The 14,981-nt window shown below is 44.9% G+C and overlaps 1 protein-coding gene across 4 annotated transcripts in view; it reads right to left on the bottom strand.

Annotated features, from left to right (window-relative positions):
* The window catches only part of KEL (Kell metallo-endopeptidase (Kell blood group)), a 24,814-nt gene extending 10,544 nt beyond the window's left edge, over positions 1-14,270 (bottom strand). Inside the window, exons 1-10 of one of the 4 annotated variants that reach the window (XR_002520761.2) lie at positions 10,702-14,270; positions 10,294-10,371; positions 9,851-9,992; positions 9,422-9,598; positions 6,800-6,924; positions 6,323-6,469; positions 2,999-3,061; positions 2,718-2,906; positions 2,342-2,490; positions 1,053-1,182 (exon numbers count right to left, since the gene is read on the bottom strand). Coding sequence is in view for 2 of the 4 variants with exons in the window: in XM_021935380.2 (XP_021791072.1) it covers positions 1,053-1,182; positions 2,342-2,490; positions 2,718-2,906; positions 2,999-3,061; positions 6,323-6,469; positions 6,800-6,924; positions 9,422-9,598; positions 9,851-9,992; positions 10,294-10,317 (1,146 nt within the window). In the remaining 2 variants the exon portion in view is untranslated. Of the gene's footprint in view, positions 1-1,052; positions 1,183-2,341; positions 2,491-2,717; positions 2,907-2,998; positions 3,062-6,322; positions 6,470-6,799; positions 6,925-9,421; positions 9,599-9,850; positions 9,993-10,293; positions 10,407-10,701 lie in introns of all 4 variants that reach the window. The other 3 variants (XR_004183416.1, XM_021935380.2, XM_021935379.2) reach the window with 3 other exon arrangements.
* Between the last annotated feature and the right edge of the window lie 711 nt (positions 14,271-14,981).

The following is a 14,981-nucleotide window of genomic DNA, read 5'->3' as shown; positions in this document are numbered from 1 at the left end:
AGCAAACAACACAGACCCTGGAGCCAGACTGCCAGGGTTCAAATCCTCACTCCACTAACTTACTGTCATACCTGAGCAACTTTCTTAACTTTCGTGCCTCTGTTTCCTCATCTTTAAAACAGGAACAAAATGGCACCCATGGTACCTCATGGAATTGTAAAGATTAAATCAGCTAATAGATCTAAAGGGTTTCAAAGAGTGTCTAGCGCATCATTAGCTCTTGATAAGCAATAGCTACATTCCAGTCCCAGTGAATGCCTTTTCCTTCTCTGAATTCCACAGCAATTTTAGGTTGCCAAAGCAGAGAGTTTCTCCAAGGCAGGGAAACGTCCCACAAATTACTAAGAAAAAAAAATCCGGTGATTTTTAAGACTAAACCGAGGCCTTCACTGAGGTTGGGACATATCCAATGTACTAGACTCTTCTGCTCGCTTTTGGATATATCCAACTTGGGATTTCAAGATTCTCAGCAAAGGAGCATCTCTGCGTCTTATGTAATAAGTAGACTCTGGTGAGTGAAGTGCATTTTCTACCCAGGCCCCTCCTCAGCTATATCCACATCTGTGCCACAAAGCCTACATGTGGCCCAATGGATCCCACTGGATATCAGAGATAAACTCTTTGTGAAGCATGTTTGAACATAAAATCAACTAGACATTAAGGAAGGCCACTGCTTAACATCTCTCTCTCTCATCCTAATAAATCGTAAGCTCTAAGTCCAAGTTATCCTGAGCAAATAGTATAAGCGTAATGACAAAGAAAGGGCAGTCCTTGACAATTTCAGAGTTTTATATTTGAGCTCAAACACCCAGCAAGAAGCCAGAGAGGTAGTCAGGCTGGGAGATGTGTGCCTGAAGGTCTGGCACATGGTATCTTGGTTTTCAAGTTAAACTTTGTCTGTCCAACTTGCCTGCTTCTATGGAAAGCCAAGACATGGAGGGGCATCTACCATCGTGGCCCCCTCCCTGAGAGACAGATGCCAACATTTACCCCTCAAAAGAGTAGATACTCCTTTCAAGTATCTGGGCAAATACACCCGCCCCTCTCCTCACCATGGGTGGTTGCTCTGTCAGTTCCCGCAGTTTCTGGCTGAGCTTTCTGCGTGCCTTCTGGAATTGACTGTCTAGGGCTGGAGAAAGGGTCTCCACCAGCCCTAAGATCATGTGGCTCTGCAGAAAGTCCCTATGCAGACAAAAGAGACCCACACATATACCCCAGGAATCTTGGGATGCCTCAAGAAGAGCCTCCCCTTGTATAAGTCACCTTGATCCTCCTGAAGGCAGCCCCTTCTCCTCTGTATTAATAACTGTTTTAACATGCACCCAAGTCAAAAAGAGCTTTTCGTGGTGTAGGTTGGGGTGGGATCTAGCTCCTTAGTAAAAAAAACTAGATGAAGAAGCAGCCTTCAAAATCACAGGGAAAGAAAGTTCTGGGCTAGATGGAGTCTGGACTCATGTCATGAAACAGATTCTACTTCTACAGTCAAGGTATCTCAGGTTGTCCTCAGATGTATCTCGCAAGCAGAAGTAAGCTGGTTTCTGTGACTCCTCTCTGCTCCACTGGCAATGCTCCTGCCAGGACTGCATTGCACCCTTATGTAAGCCTCCTCACTCCCATGTGAACGGGCAGCTACCGCCCTCAAAAAGGATTTCTAGATGCTGCTGCCACCATGAAGAAGGCCCTTAGGCCCAAGCCCTTGGAAGAAATCCACTGCTTTCAGGTGGTAGCCACCCAGGGATCAGGGGAGGCAGAGACCCTAACAAAGAGCCACTCTCTCATGTCCCCAACCCCAACACCCCCTTGATTTCCTGATACTAGCAGAAATGCTCTTAGACATTGTTTCCCATAAGAGCTCCAGAATCCTCACACCACACCTGAGGAATGGCCCCTCCTCTTGTTTTCTTCCCCTAAGCACCCCCAGCCTTCACCATCTTCATCTCCTCATCTCATGTGCCTCCTCCTACAGCCCACAGTCCTCAGCTGCTAAAAAGACATACATGCACTCAACTGTCCTCTGTGTCTGGGTCTTCCAGCATCTTCTACAGCTCAGAGGCTCTTGAGTGGCTGGTGTTCTACTCTCAGCAGACCCTGTGTCTTGGCTGACCCTCCATTCTTCATGTCGTGTGTATCCTCCCTTACTCGTGCTCCCAAGACACATCCCTCCATCCTCTCTGTGCCACCCACCCCACGCTTCTCTGCCCCCACAGGTAGCAAGTTCCTCTTATCTTCCTGGGAGGCCCTTACCAGCCTGCCTTCCCTAAGGTTTCCTCTGCCCCCAAGATCTATGGTGCACAGGCTCTCCTCCATTTCCATGATCTCCCCAATCCCACCTGGGGCGAACCTCTGGTTTAGCAGCATCTCCTCCACCAGTTGTGACATGTTTTTCAAATATTCCACGTCGTGGACCACGAGGGACTGAGAGGGGCTCAGGGACATCGGTGTGAATGTTGCTTGCAAGCAGGACAACCAGTCGATGGCAGGGGCAATTTCCTTAGAGGAGGGACACAAAGCTGAGGGGGAGAAGGAAAAGAGAAGGAAGGGGAAAGGGCTTCCCCTTGGGTGTGAGAAAAAGAAGAAAAGAGGCTAATTGGAGGAGGAGATGGAGCCAGAGACAGAATGAAAAGGAATTAAGGGCACTAGGAGGAAGAAGGAAATGAGGTAATGTTTGGGAGGAAGGTTCCTGTGCCCACAGTCTTCTGGCCCCCAGTTCCAGGCACCTTGAGCTGGTCGATAGTGACCATCTGGAAGAGCTTGCCCTGTGCCCGCCGCTGCTCCAGGGGCCTCAGAAATTGGAACAGCTGTGAAGTCATGGAGAGGGACATGGAAGCGTGTTGTTGCACCTCGTGTGGGTCTCCTCCCAGCAAGGTTCCCAGCTGATTTAAGTAAGTCAGGTATTCCCGAAAGATCTGGAGGAAGGAAATGTCAGTCACAGGTGCCAGAGGTGCCCACTTTTCTCCTGGCCTCAGAGGGCAGGGCCTTTGTCCATGTGCCATCTTACCTGGGCATAGGTCTTCTGTTCCTGATCTTGCTTGAGGGGAACATCAAACTCTGGCTGGTCTATCTGGACACAAGAGAGACTGGAGAGAAGTGGGGAGCATGGCAGATGGAGAGGGCAGGCGTGGGGAGGTGGGGAATATACCATGGGAGACGGCCTTGGGAGATGGACATAAAGATTGGACAGAAGAGAAGCAAGAGTACAAAGAAAGGAAGGGATTAGGGGTTAAGGGGCAAGAGAAGAAGAGTCCAGATGTGAGAATGGGAAGAGATGGTGAGTATTACAACCAATGTAGGTGTGCCAAGCAAGGCAGAAGCATAATAATCAGCATCCTAAAAGGAGCTATTCTTTGTCTCAGGAACAAGGCCAGGGTGAGTGAGGTGAGGAACTTGTCCCAGGTACAAAATCTAAGACGCACCAAAAACTCAGTAATCAAACTGCAACCTAACTTAGGAGTATATTCTTGCAATAGGTAGCTCCATCTCAGCCAGCCATAGCAGCTGACCTTCAGGCAACCATAGGCTGTCAAGTGATCAGACCATGCGCATTAAAGACAATTGCTAAGCTGTAACCAATCAAGTTGTTTCTGGGTGTCACTTCCTCTTTCTGTAAATACTGCCTGCCTACATTGTTGGGTGGAGCTCTCTGAACCTCTACTCCTTCAGGATGCTGCCCAATTCACAAATCAGTCTTTGCTCAAATAAACTCTTTTTTTAAAAAAACTCAGTAATCAAGATTAATACTTAATTAACATTTTAAAAAATCAAAATTACTACCAAAAATGTATGACAAATAAAATCTCAAAACTTTGTTTATCATGGACTTTTTTCCCCAAAAAAACATACTTTTAGTCAATTTTGAAAAGAATCATGTTGTGTTCAAGAAAAGTCCTCAGTGTATTTTTGATTTATTTTGAAAAGAAAAATCATTAGTATTTTCAAAATGATTCACATAGATTTTTGTTCCATTTTGGGGAAAAAAGCATAATCTTTTGTCAAAAAATTCATAATGAAGAAAAGTTTGATATTTTGGTTCATCATGTATTAAAATACTATTTATCATGATACTGAGTTTTGGGGACCTTCTTAAATTAGCACCCCAGGTAAGCACCATGTATATTTCACCTTAGTCTGGCCCTGATGAATCCTTGATTCTATTCTGAAGATCTTTGCTTCTACCCTTTCCCTTTTCTTCTCCAATTTCAATATCCCACTCTTATCTTGAGCCATATACTTTTCCTTCTGTCTTGAAAAAAACTTTCACTTGACCCTTTTGCTACATTGTATGTCCACAGTTCAAGGAACAAAAAAGCATCTATGCCCACTGTTTCCACTTTCTTACCTTCCTCCTAAGCTCCGTACAGTCTGTGTCCACTGCCATAACTGTTTGGAAAGTATCTCTAGGTATCCAAGGGTGTCTTCTCATTCCTTGTTCTCTGAGCTGACCCCTCCTTCCTGAAGCTCCTTTTCTTTCCTTTGTGGCCCACGACACTGGTCTAGCTCCCATCTCTCCAACTGTACTCACTCTTCCCTGGCTCCCTTCTGCCCTCAGTCTTTGAAGTTCTCCTTCTGTAGTCCATCCTTCCTACCTGCTTTTAACCCAAGAGACTATCTAGGCTCACACTGATGATAACCACCCTCCTCCCATTCACACTAAATCAAAACAATGGGATCATTGTGTAATCCCCCACTTTCTTTATTTATATCCAATCAGTCACCAAATCCTCTAGAAACAGCATGGACTATCATCACTTTGGTGAAGTTGCCTAAATCCTTGTGCCTGGCTCTTCCTTTCCGTTTCTACCTCTATCTCAGGGCCTCAAAAAATGCTCATTTAGTTTCCTTGACACCCCCAGACTGACATTCAAAACTGCTGACGATGCACAACCATCAAAATATTTGCTCTATGCACAATTGTCCTAACAGTTGGATGGCCTCAGTAGCCCCCTTTTTTTTTTTTTTTTTCTATTATGTCAAATATTTCACCTCTGCCTGACTTCTTAGAAATAATCAGGCTCAACCTTATGTCTTCAGTCTCACTTTTACCTCCCACTGCACCCCAGTCTGCCTCCCAAATCCTCAGTTAATAGACCAGCCTCCTCACTGACCCCACGGAGGAATCACATCATTCCAGGTCCTCCCCCTGGCTCAGGATTTCCAACACCCCATAGCTTCACCTCCACTTGTGTGAATTAACCATGTTTCAAGGCTTGCTTAGTTCGCCTTCTCTCATTCTCTCCTCTCTGGGCCTCTTCTTAACCAGATCTTTACTGGCCCCCAAAGACTACATCAGTTAAACTCCTGAGCACACTGTTTAGAATTGAATTTTAGAACACCTCATAATGATAATCAATTCTTTTGTACTTATCCTCTAGTAATTTTGTGGCTCTTTTGACAGTAGGGTCCAAATATGCAGATAGCATTACATTAACCACAATAGTGACAGCTCCAGTGTTTTTATTTAGTTACTCACTCAACATATACCTGGCAAAAGCCTCTAGCTGCCTGGCCCTGTGCTAGGTCCTAAGGAACAAAGGCAAATAAAGCATGGTCCTTTTCTAAGGAGGCTCACAATGTTCAACACAGAGTGATAAATGCTGAGAGCATGAGGAAATGAGAAAAGCGAGAGAAAGGCTTCATCTAACTCATAACCAGGGTGTCGGTGAAGACTTCCTGGAAGAGATAATAAAGCCAACGTTTGAAAAACATGTAAGTTTTCCAGGTTCAGTGTGGGGGATGGTTGCAGGCACAGGGAGCAGCATAGGCAAAGAACTAAGAAATATTCCTGGAAGTAGCAGTGAGTCAGCATGGCTTGGGGGTAAGAGAGAGAAGGAATGTACAGGAGATAAGGCTGGAGAAGTGTGTAGGGGTCAGATCACAAGGTGCTTGCAAAGCTTTACTAAAGATTAGGGACTAGATTCTGATGACCTGGCAAGCCACTGGGTCATTGACAAGCATTTAAATACAGACAGTAGTATAGTTAGCCCTTGGTTTAGAAAAGTTCCCTCTAGTAAAAATAAAGAGTAAATAAAATGAGAGCAATCCTAGAGATAGGAGGACTAGCTAAGGGGCTCTGAGATTAATCCAGATTAACAGTAAGAAAGACCAGGCCTACTTCTGTCTTCCCAGCACTGGCTCTGCTGCTCCATTTCCCACCCCCAGCTAATGTCCCTGACTTTCATATCAATAATTTTCCCTTAAGGATGGGTTGTTTCCTATATCACACAGGTGTCCTCTCTTCCCAACCTGCAACCTTCCTCTAAGGGATGATTGACTAGAGATAGAGTCAGGCCAGGTCCAACTGTATCTTTGCCAGTGCATCCCTCACCTGGATGACTGGTGTGTGTGGCGAGGCAGGATGAGGTCCCAGGTAGGCTCTGAAGAAAGGGAAATGGCCATACTGACTCATGAGAAGTCTCAGCGTTCGGTTAAAGTTTAAGGAAGTCCAGTTACCAGAGATGCGCCAGCCTCCAAGCTTTAAAGGAGAGAGAAAGGGCTGAGCATAGGATCTGTGGAGCCCATCCCTCATTGTCTTGGTCGTCTCTTACACAGCTGCTACTGCCTGACCTCTGCCCTGGGCGCCTTGATTCCTCTAGGGCGCCACATCTGTCCTTTTTTATCTGCCTTCTCCCAAGGTCCTGATATTTTCACAGGGCATAACCATTTCCATCTCCATCTCCCTCCTAGAACTTGGGGGGCCCTAGGAAGAAGATCCACCCCCTAGGAAAAAAAAATGGCAGCCCTAAGCATGCATTGGTCCCATATGTTATGTGTCCAGAAAAGTTAGTATCACAGCTTTTCTCACCTCCTCAATAACTTGTCTGAGGGGACCAGTCCCTGCAGCTTCAATGGCACGTGTATCCATGCAGGAGTTGTAGAACTGGAAGGCTTTCTGCTCCCCAGAGCCTGAGTACCAGGAATTCCGGGCCTCTTGAAAGGAAGCATGGGAGTGAGGACTAAACTCTGATTTTATTTTTATCTTGCCCAAATTCCTGTCAAAGGGGTCTGGGGAGTCATGCCCTATATCATAAGTTCTCATCAGATGGGTTTTATTTAACCCCATGTAACATGATTTACTTTCCAACCTGATTCTGTCATAACATTATGAGACAAAGAAGAAAATAAAAATATTTTACCCCAAAACATGATTCTTTGCCATATTTTGAAATGACCCTACAAAGCTGTTCTTTGTGGAGGAAAATTTGCATCTATAAAGAATCTCTATTAGCTATTAACATATCTCTGTTAACATAGCTAGATCTTTTGATTAACTAAGATCTGAACAGGAAACACTTGTCACCTATTGTCTCTAAGGGCAGCCACTATAAGACTTCCAAAGAACTTTGGTCTCCACAATCTTTATCTTACCCTGAACATTTCTTCTATCTATCCCAGATCTTTAGACAAACTCAACCGTCAACCCGGAAATGTTTAAATTCACCCATAGCCTGTAAGCCATCCCTGCCCCTTTGAGTTGTTCCACCTTTCTGGACCAAACCAATGTATATCTTAAATGTATTTGATTGATGTCTCGTGCCTCTCTAAAATGTATAAAACCAAGCTGTGCCCCGGCCACCTTGGGCACATGTTCTCAGGATCTCCTGAGGGCTGTATCACAGGCCATTGTCACTCATATTTGGCTCAAAATAAATCTTTTCAAATATTTTACAGAGTTTGACTCTTTGTGTCGGCAGGAGAATTAAAGGAGTGGCAACTGGTGTAGAGGCAAAGAGGGAGGGTGGGAGACAGGGAGCTTACAGGAAAGAAAGACTCCCACAGAAGATGGAAGGAGGGGGAGGAATAGAGAAGAGGAAAATAAGAAGGATGAGGGCACTGCCCAATTTGGGATAGACCAACTTGATGAAATGATGAAAGCAGGGAAAGAGAATGAGGAGAAGAAGACAATATGGAAAATAAAAGAAATGTGGGAAAGAAATCAAGAAGGAAAAGACAGGGATGAAAAGAGAAAGGTAGCAATAAGTGGGATATGGGCAAAGGATAAAAGAGAGAAATGAAAGATAGGAAAGAAAGAAATGACTGAAGAAATTAGACAAATTCAGGGAACTAGAAAACTTTAAGGAATTGGAGAGAAGAAAACTCATAAGGAAAGGTTTAGCAAAGAGAAGAAACAGGAGAGGACTCTCCTAGTCCAGACTTCTCATCCATTGATCCCAGGAAACAAACAAACACACTACAATAATCAAATGCAAGTCTCTCCGAATCATCCACCCTCTAATATCTAACATTCTTTCCACCCTCAGTCCCCCTGAAATCTATTCATCCCACTGTAGGCAATAGAATTTATCCTGAGCATATTTTTTCTTTTATCTCTGAGCCTTCCCTGAAAGTATCCATCTACCCAAAGAGAGTCCACCTCCCACTCTTTCCCCATCAAAAAAGGGGGGCAGAGGGGTGCATTATTTTTCCCAGATTCTAATTGATAGTGTCAACACATTCTTTAGGTTCCCTTGCACTGGAAACGCATGCCTATCTTATATGTTCTTATTCCCAAATCCTCATCACCATCCACCAACTTCCTGGGACGCACTTCCAACCTCCTACACAGTTACAGTGTATCCTTCTGGTTTTCCTCTCAGTCCTGGCAGTTTTCCTCTCCAGTCCCCATCTGCAGGAACTTTACTTCCACTGCCAATTAACTCAGCTCTCCTATTCTTCCAACATATCCTTTGTACTTACCCACTTTTTCTCTTATGCACAGTGATGAAGCCCTCTCTCACTTCCCACCCCACCATCTTACCCCTTTCATTCCACCATCATCCATCATCTCCAGTCATCCATCTCTATCATCCCACTTGTTCCAGATCAACTTGCTTGCCATGGTCCAAGGTTTCAAAGGAGAAGCAAGAAGCAAGAGATCATTTTGAGAGAGGGGAGCTTTGGCATGGTGAGAGGGAGAGGATAACGTTGAAAAGGAGGCATTGGGAGACTAGAGGTTTTGGAGGTTAGAGAATGAGAGTGACAGACAAAAGAACTGAAATGCAGGAGGTGCTGAGGAGATGCTTGTGGAGGAAGACACCATGCATAGGATAGAAACTGAACATTTGGAGGAAGCAACAAAGATGGAGCTTGCTCAAAGGGACAAGTTGGAGAGAATGGAGTAATTATGGATACATGGAGAAGCAAAGAAGATGGAAATCAGATAAAGAAAAAAATGCAGAGAGGGACCAAGAGAAATGGAAGAAGGGTACCCAAGGTAAGGCAACAGGAAACAGTGAGAGAGGAGCAAATCCAGGCAGCTCCCGCCATCCTACCTCTTTTACTCCCCCATCATCTCCAATCATCCATCCATATAATCCCACCTGGGATGGCACAAACCAGTTGTTCCACAACTACATAGGGTTTGGAGTAGTCATGGTCATTCTAGGCACCCACTTGCACAGAGCATCTTCTACTGTGCTTTCCTCACCCAGTATTCTCCGAAGTCGGTTTTTGTTCTTTGTGGCAAGCTCCTGAAAAGAATTATAGGTCCCTTTGACCCTTCCACAGGCAAAGCCAAAGAAGTCGGTGCAGGGGGCCACACTTGTGTTCCCAGAGGCCAGGTAATGATCCCGGAGATCCAAACACACAGATGTCTCACAGGGGCCTGTGGGGAAAAGCTCAGAGCTGGGAAAGAAGAGGCAAAAAGACCAGGGATCTCCCAAGGGGCTAGGCAAAGAACATCAGGTGAGTAACTAAGCGGGGAGCTGATGAAAAAGAAATGGTTAGGATGCAGGGAGGAAGAACCATGGGGACCCCAAGGGTCAGGGAGCACAGAAGCCCCAGGAGCAGGGACTGGGCCCAGGTGCCAGGGCTGGGCGAGGGCTGACTGGGTTAGGGTGTCTGGGATCTTGCTTACGAGGGCCACAGGTCTGGAAGATGTAGAACAAAAGCACAGAAAAACAAAGGAGCAGGCCCAAAACCTGGATAGCTGTCAGCACCCGCCTGGCCACTGCCCACGGCCTGCTCCCTTCCACGGGCAGCCTCTCCTCTGGAGTGCTCTGTGGGAGGAACCAAGAGGTGAAAGATAAAAGGTGGAGGGGATTGAGAGACAGGGATGGGAAGAAGAGGAGGAGAGGGGAGAGAGAATGCATCTGTTAGTGTTATAGTCACTTTATACAGAAATAATTATCCCAACTCTTCCTAAACCCAGTCCTACTTTAACTCCTGGAAGATGAGGAAACATGTCAACTGTTTTGGGTGAGGATGAAGCAGACAGTTAGGGGATGAATGTTTGTGGGATTTTAGAGCCCAGAGTGACAACATCAGTGTATTCCAGCCCTAGGAGAGGAGGCCACTTACCTCTTGGCTCCAGAGAGTCCCCATTCCACCTGCCTGACTGGGTTCCCTCGGCTCTTCCTCACTTTGGTCCCCACCTTCCTGAAGTGAGCGGAGGGAGAAGGAGGAGAGAGAAGCTGGTGCAGGAAACGGTGTATTGAAGAGAGTTTTCTCAGGCCATTTTGTTACCCTCGCTGCCCGCCCTGCCCCCACACACATATTTTTATCTCAGGGCAGTCTTCCCAGATGGGCTTCAGAATGAACCTGTCCCCTGGATGTGCCATTTCTCACTCCCTCTCCCATTACCTCCCTCTCTCTCCCCCTTTCTACTCTGTAAGCCTCAGGTTCCCTCCCCTGCAGTGGGGGCAGGACATTTGCACACAGTCACCCTCACACCCCACCCAAGGCCTCTGACTCCAAAAGGGGACTTACTGTCTGTCTATCCTCTGTGGCTCCAGAATCGTTCCTGGTTCCACTCTAGGTGATGATTTGGAGGACTGGGGTCCAGGAAACGGTCCCCCTTCTGCCCCCACCCCAGTTCCTTGATCTTGGAGAAGGGACACTTCTGCTGCTCTTTCCCCTTGTCCCCAGACACACAGGACTGGCCTCTGGGTGGAGCCTGCTTATCAGTGGGGGGCACCCAGGTTTCTCCTCCCCCTTTATCTCAGCTTCTCAGGGGAGAAGAGGGAGGGAGTCCTCACTCCCCCAACAATCTTGCCCTTGGTCTGCTCCTCTTGTCTCGCACTGTGACTCTGCCCGTGAAGTTCCTTTATTTCTAAAATATTCTTCCTTCTCTCCTTTCTTCTCTATTAAAAAATATGAGGCACAGTAAAATTTTAAAGAGTTTATTTAAGTAAGAAGCAATTCATGAATTGGGCAGCACCAGACCGACAAAAGTTTAGTGTTGCGATGACAAAGTGTCAGAGGCAAGCATTTACTGGGAAGTTACAGAAGCAAAATAAAACATTATTTGACTGGTTTGCAGTTACATAATTGCCTTTTTAAAGTAACTTTTTGGAAAGTCCCTAGTCACATAATCATATGTTAGTTGACTACTTATCATCGGCTGGGGTTAAATTGTTATTTCTGTCATAAGCATTTATCAGAAATTGACCCAAGTTAAATTTCACTTATGTTTGTAGTTTTAGCAAGAACATGGCTATTTTTAAGGTCTTCGGCTTTGTCTGCCTGGGAATTTTTCAGGCCCAGTCTCCATTTTAGTTTTGTTTTCACACCTCTCTGATTGGCTTTTCTGGGATTCATCAATTCCCAGGTCAAATGCCACCTTTCCCAGGAGACCTCCCAGCTCCATGCCCGTTCACACTGTTCCCAAGCAGGCTTAATTGTTTCTTTCGGTGTTTCATAGCTCTGCTGGCTGCTGGCAGAGGCATGCATTCAAAAGATCACCCAGCTAGGAGACCCTAATCTGCTAATTATTAGCTCTGTGACAATAAGCAAGCCACTTAAACTCTGGGGCAGGTAAGCAAGTTTTGTCATCTGGAAAATGAAGGTAATACTTGCCCATGCCTACCTCATAGGATCTCATGCCTTCAACAAAAGAACAAGGCTTTACTGAGTCCCTCTTTCTTTCATTCTGCTTTCTGTTACACTGGTAGCTTGCCTCTTCATCTCCTTATTGATTGAAAACTATGTCATGGCAGGTACAGTATCTGGTTTTCATTCCTGCCCATCCAAGATGCTTTCTAAATATTCAAGGAAATGAATTACATTCCAAGTTAGAAATCCTCTTTCTCACATCATATTAAGCCCTTACCTGTGGTCTCAGTGAGGCAAGCACATTTTTGGGGGAAAGTGTTTCACCCTCTGTCCCTTGTTTCCCCATTCCAGGAAAAAAAAAAATGTAATTTATTAGGATAGTCTTGCAAATGATTCCCTGGTGATATTTTCAGATTCCATCAGCACTGTGCCAGGGCCATGGTGCACTTGCTGGGATGAGGGTGGGTGTGGAGAAGTGGAGTAAAGCCATTGTGCCCCCTGGAGCCAGCTGGTGGGGAATCATGAAAGTCATAACGAAAAGTCAGAACTTCATACATTAGAAAATAAAGCATTGGGGAAAATAAGGCTTTTGAGGAAAGGTGTGGCAAGACACAATAATATCTAAGAAACGCTGGTGTGGTACTGGGGATCTGGACGGATTGGATAAAGACAAGAAACAGAGTGGTTAGTTTGGTGTTGCAGGAGTGATGAAGGCAGCGGGATGGCAGAGGGGAGGGAAGTGCGTAGAAAGAAAAACTGTATGGAATAAAGTCATGGTAATGGATTGAATGGAGGAGGGGTTTATAATAGAGCCTCAGAGGAGCTCCAAGTTGCATTTCTGCATGACTAGGGGAATAGTGATGCCAGCGAACAATGGAATTTTCATTAGGGTGGGGAGTAGGAATCAGCATGAGGGGAAGATGCTGACTCAGGATTCTAGAGGTGTTTGGTCTGTGTGGGTACATCCTGATGGTGCCTCGTCTTCAAACTTCCCTTCCACAGAAAGTCCAGTACTCTCCCCATGGGCTTTTAGCTTCCTTCACACATATTCCCTTCCTCACTCCTTTTCTGTCAATCAAATCCCCTGAGCTCATGTTTCCCTGGGAAAATGATAACGGAGACCACTTAGATTAGATAAGAAAAAGTTGAAGAAAGAGTGTGTTCTGTGACATTCCCCTATGGACAGCCACCACAGCGTAGACTTAGGTTCTCTCCCTGTCAGAGAAGCTGAGCCAGCCACAGGGATAGGGCAGCACAGCTGCCGGGTCCACCATTCCTACTCAGCTGCCTCCTGAAAGCCAAGCAACCTCCGTCCTGGGAGCTGTCTCAGGAGCATGACTTCCTCTTATTACCCATATCCTACTCCATGGTGAGTCATCACCAGCACAGCCATACCCAGTCATGGCCATGCAGCAGCCTTCACTCAGATCTAAACACAGAGAAGAGGTGTGTTAACAACTGTGGCACATGGACCACATTTATCTTTGCGGATGCTGCCTCCTGCTTGCCTTAATTGTCCTGTCCATTTATTCTAATTCCAGGAGCTTTTGTTTGATGTCATAATAGTATCAAAATAAAATATTGGTAATAATAAAAATAACCACTTTTTATGGAGCACCTCCTTTGTGCTAGGAATGTGCTAAATGTTTTGCTTGTATGTTTTCCTTCAGTCTTCACAGCAACTTTGTGAGGGAGATAACAGCTATTATTTTCCCCATTTTATAGATGAGCAGTCAGAGCGATATGAAAGTACAGTGAACTTACTCAAAGTTACAAAATTAATAATTATCAGAACCGAGAATTGAACCAAAACCTTAACCATTGAGCCTCTCAGTCACTAAGTTTCTGTTTTTTGGAAGTGTCTTCATAGTAAACATCTTCCTTCATCTAAATTCTTCTTTTTAGAGAGTTTATTTATTTTTCTTATCTTCTTTATTTTTCACTGCTTGGCCTTGTGAGGTGACAGTTTTGGGGGCTGGTAATCTCAGACTCTCCAACATTCAGTTTCATCATCTGAAGATCACGGACTTTGCCACAATGTTCTATCCATAATCAGCTGCCATCCACAGTGGATATGGTATCAAAATCAAGGACAGGACATTAATATATCTATTGTGACACTCTCAAGTGTGCACATGAGTGGCAATTTGCTTCTAAGATCACTTGATTGCAGTGATAGCAACTAAGAAGTTACTCCCTAAAGAACAATAAACCCAGTTCTGAGTGAACCGAAGTAAGCCTTGATGTCACAATCAATGTTATGGACTTTGCCCAGAAGATGATGGAGAAACAGACCATGGGGGGCAGGCTTTGGGGTGTTCTTATTGCTCTTTCAAAGGAAGCAATACTTGACAATTGGGGAGCTCCTTTGGGGAAGAGTAACTTCTAAGTTCAGTATACCACAAATTGGCTTTTGAAATAATTTAAGTGATAAGTAGATGGACCTCTTTCAATAGGTGTGTGTATATATATATATATAGACTGAGTCTTGCCCTGTCACCATGCTGGAGCGCAGTGCCATGATCTTGGCTCACTGCAACCTCCGCCTCCTGGGTTCAAGCGATTCTCCTGCCTCAGCCTCCCAAGTAGCTGGGACTACAGGCCCATGCCACTACTTCCAGCTAATTTTTGTATTTTTAGTAGAGACGGGGTTTCACCATGTTGGCTAGGATGGTCTCAATCTCTTGATCTTCTGATACACCCACCTCAGCCTCCCAAAGTGCTGGGATTACAGGCGTGAGCCACTGCACCCGGCCCAATATTCTAATTTTTATATACATTTTTTTCTTTTATAGATACATGACTCTAAGAAGACTAAAATACATAGCCTCTGTTTAATTATTAAATCAACTAAAATATATTAAACAATCAATAGCTGTATTGGTACTTGAGTATATCAAAAATGAAGAAAATGCTCAGAAGACTGGAGTTTTACTTATATACGGGTAGAAACAGCTCAAAAGGAGAATCTTTGTCCTTTTTTCTTTTCTTTTTGGTATTTTCTACATGCCACCACATTTTTCTTCCCAATCTAGCAGGTGTTGAAGGTAGTACTCTGAACACAGAGACTCTAGTAAGTTGTGTCAATTCAACGTATGTTTCCTCAAGAAAATTTACATAAGCTCTTGCTAAAACTAAGATCTTAGTCAACTACTACCATAATAATGCTTTGTTACAAACCACCCAAAACACAATGGTTAGAGGAACAAGCATTT

This window comes from Papio anubis, chromosome 4, assembly GCF_008728515.1.
Source record: "Papio anubis isolate 15944 chromosome 4, Panubis1.0, whole genome shotgun sequence".
NCBI lineage: Eukaryota > Metazoa > Chordata > Mammalia > Primates > Cercopithecidae > Papio > Papio anubis.
The sequence above is the reverse complement of the archived record's forward strand: the minus strand, read 5'-3'. Positions and strand labels throughout refer to the sequence as shown.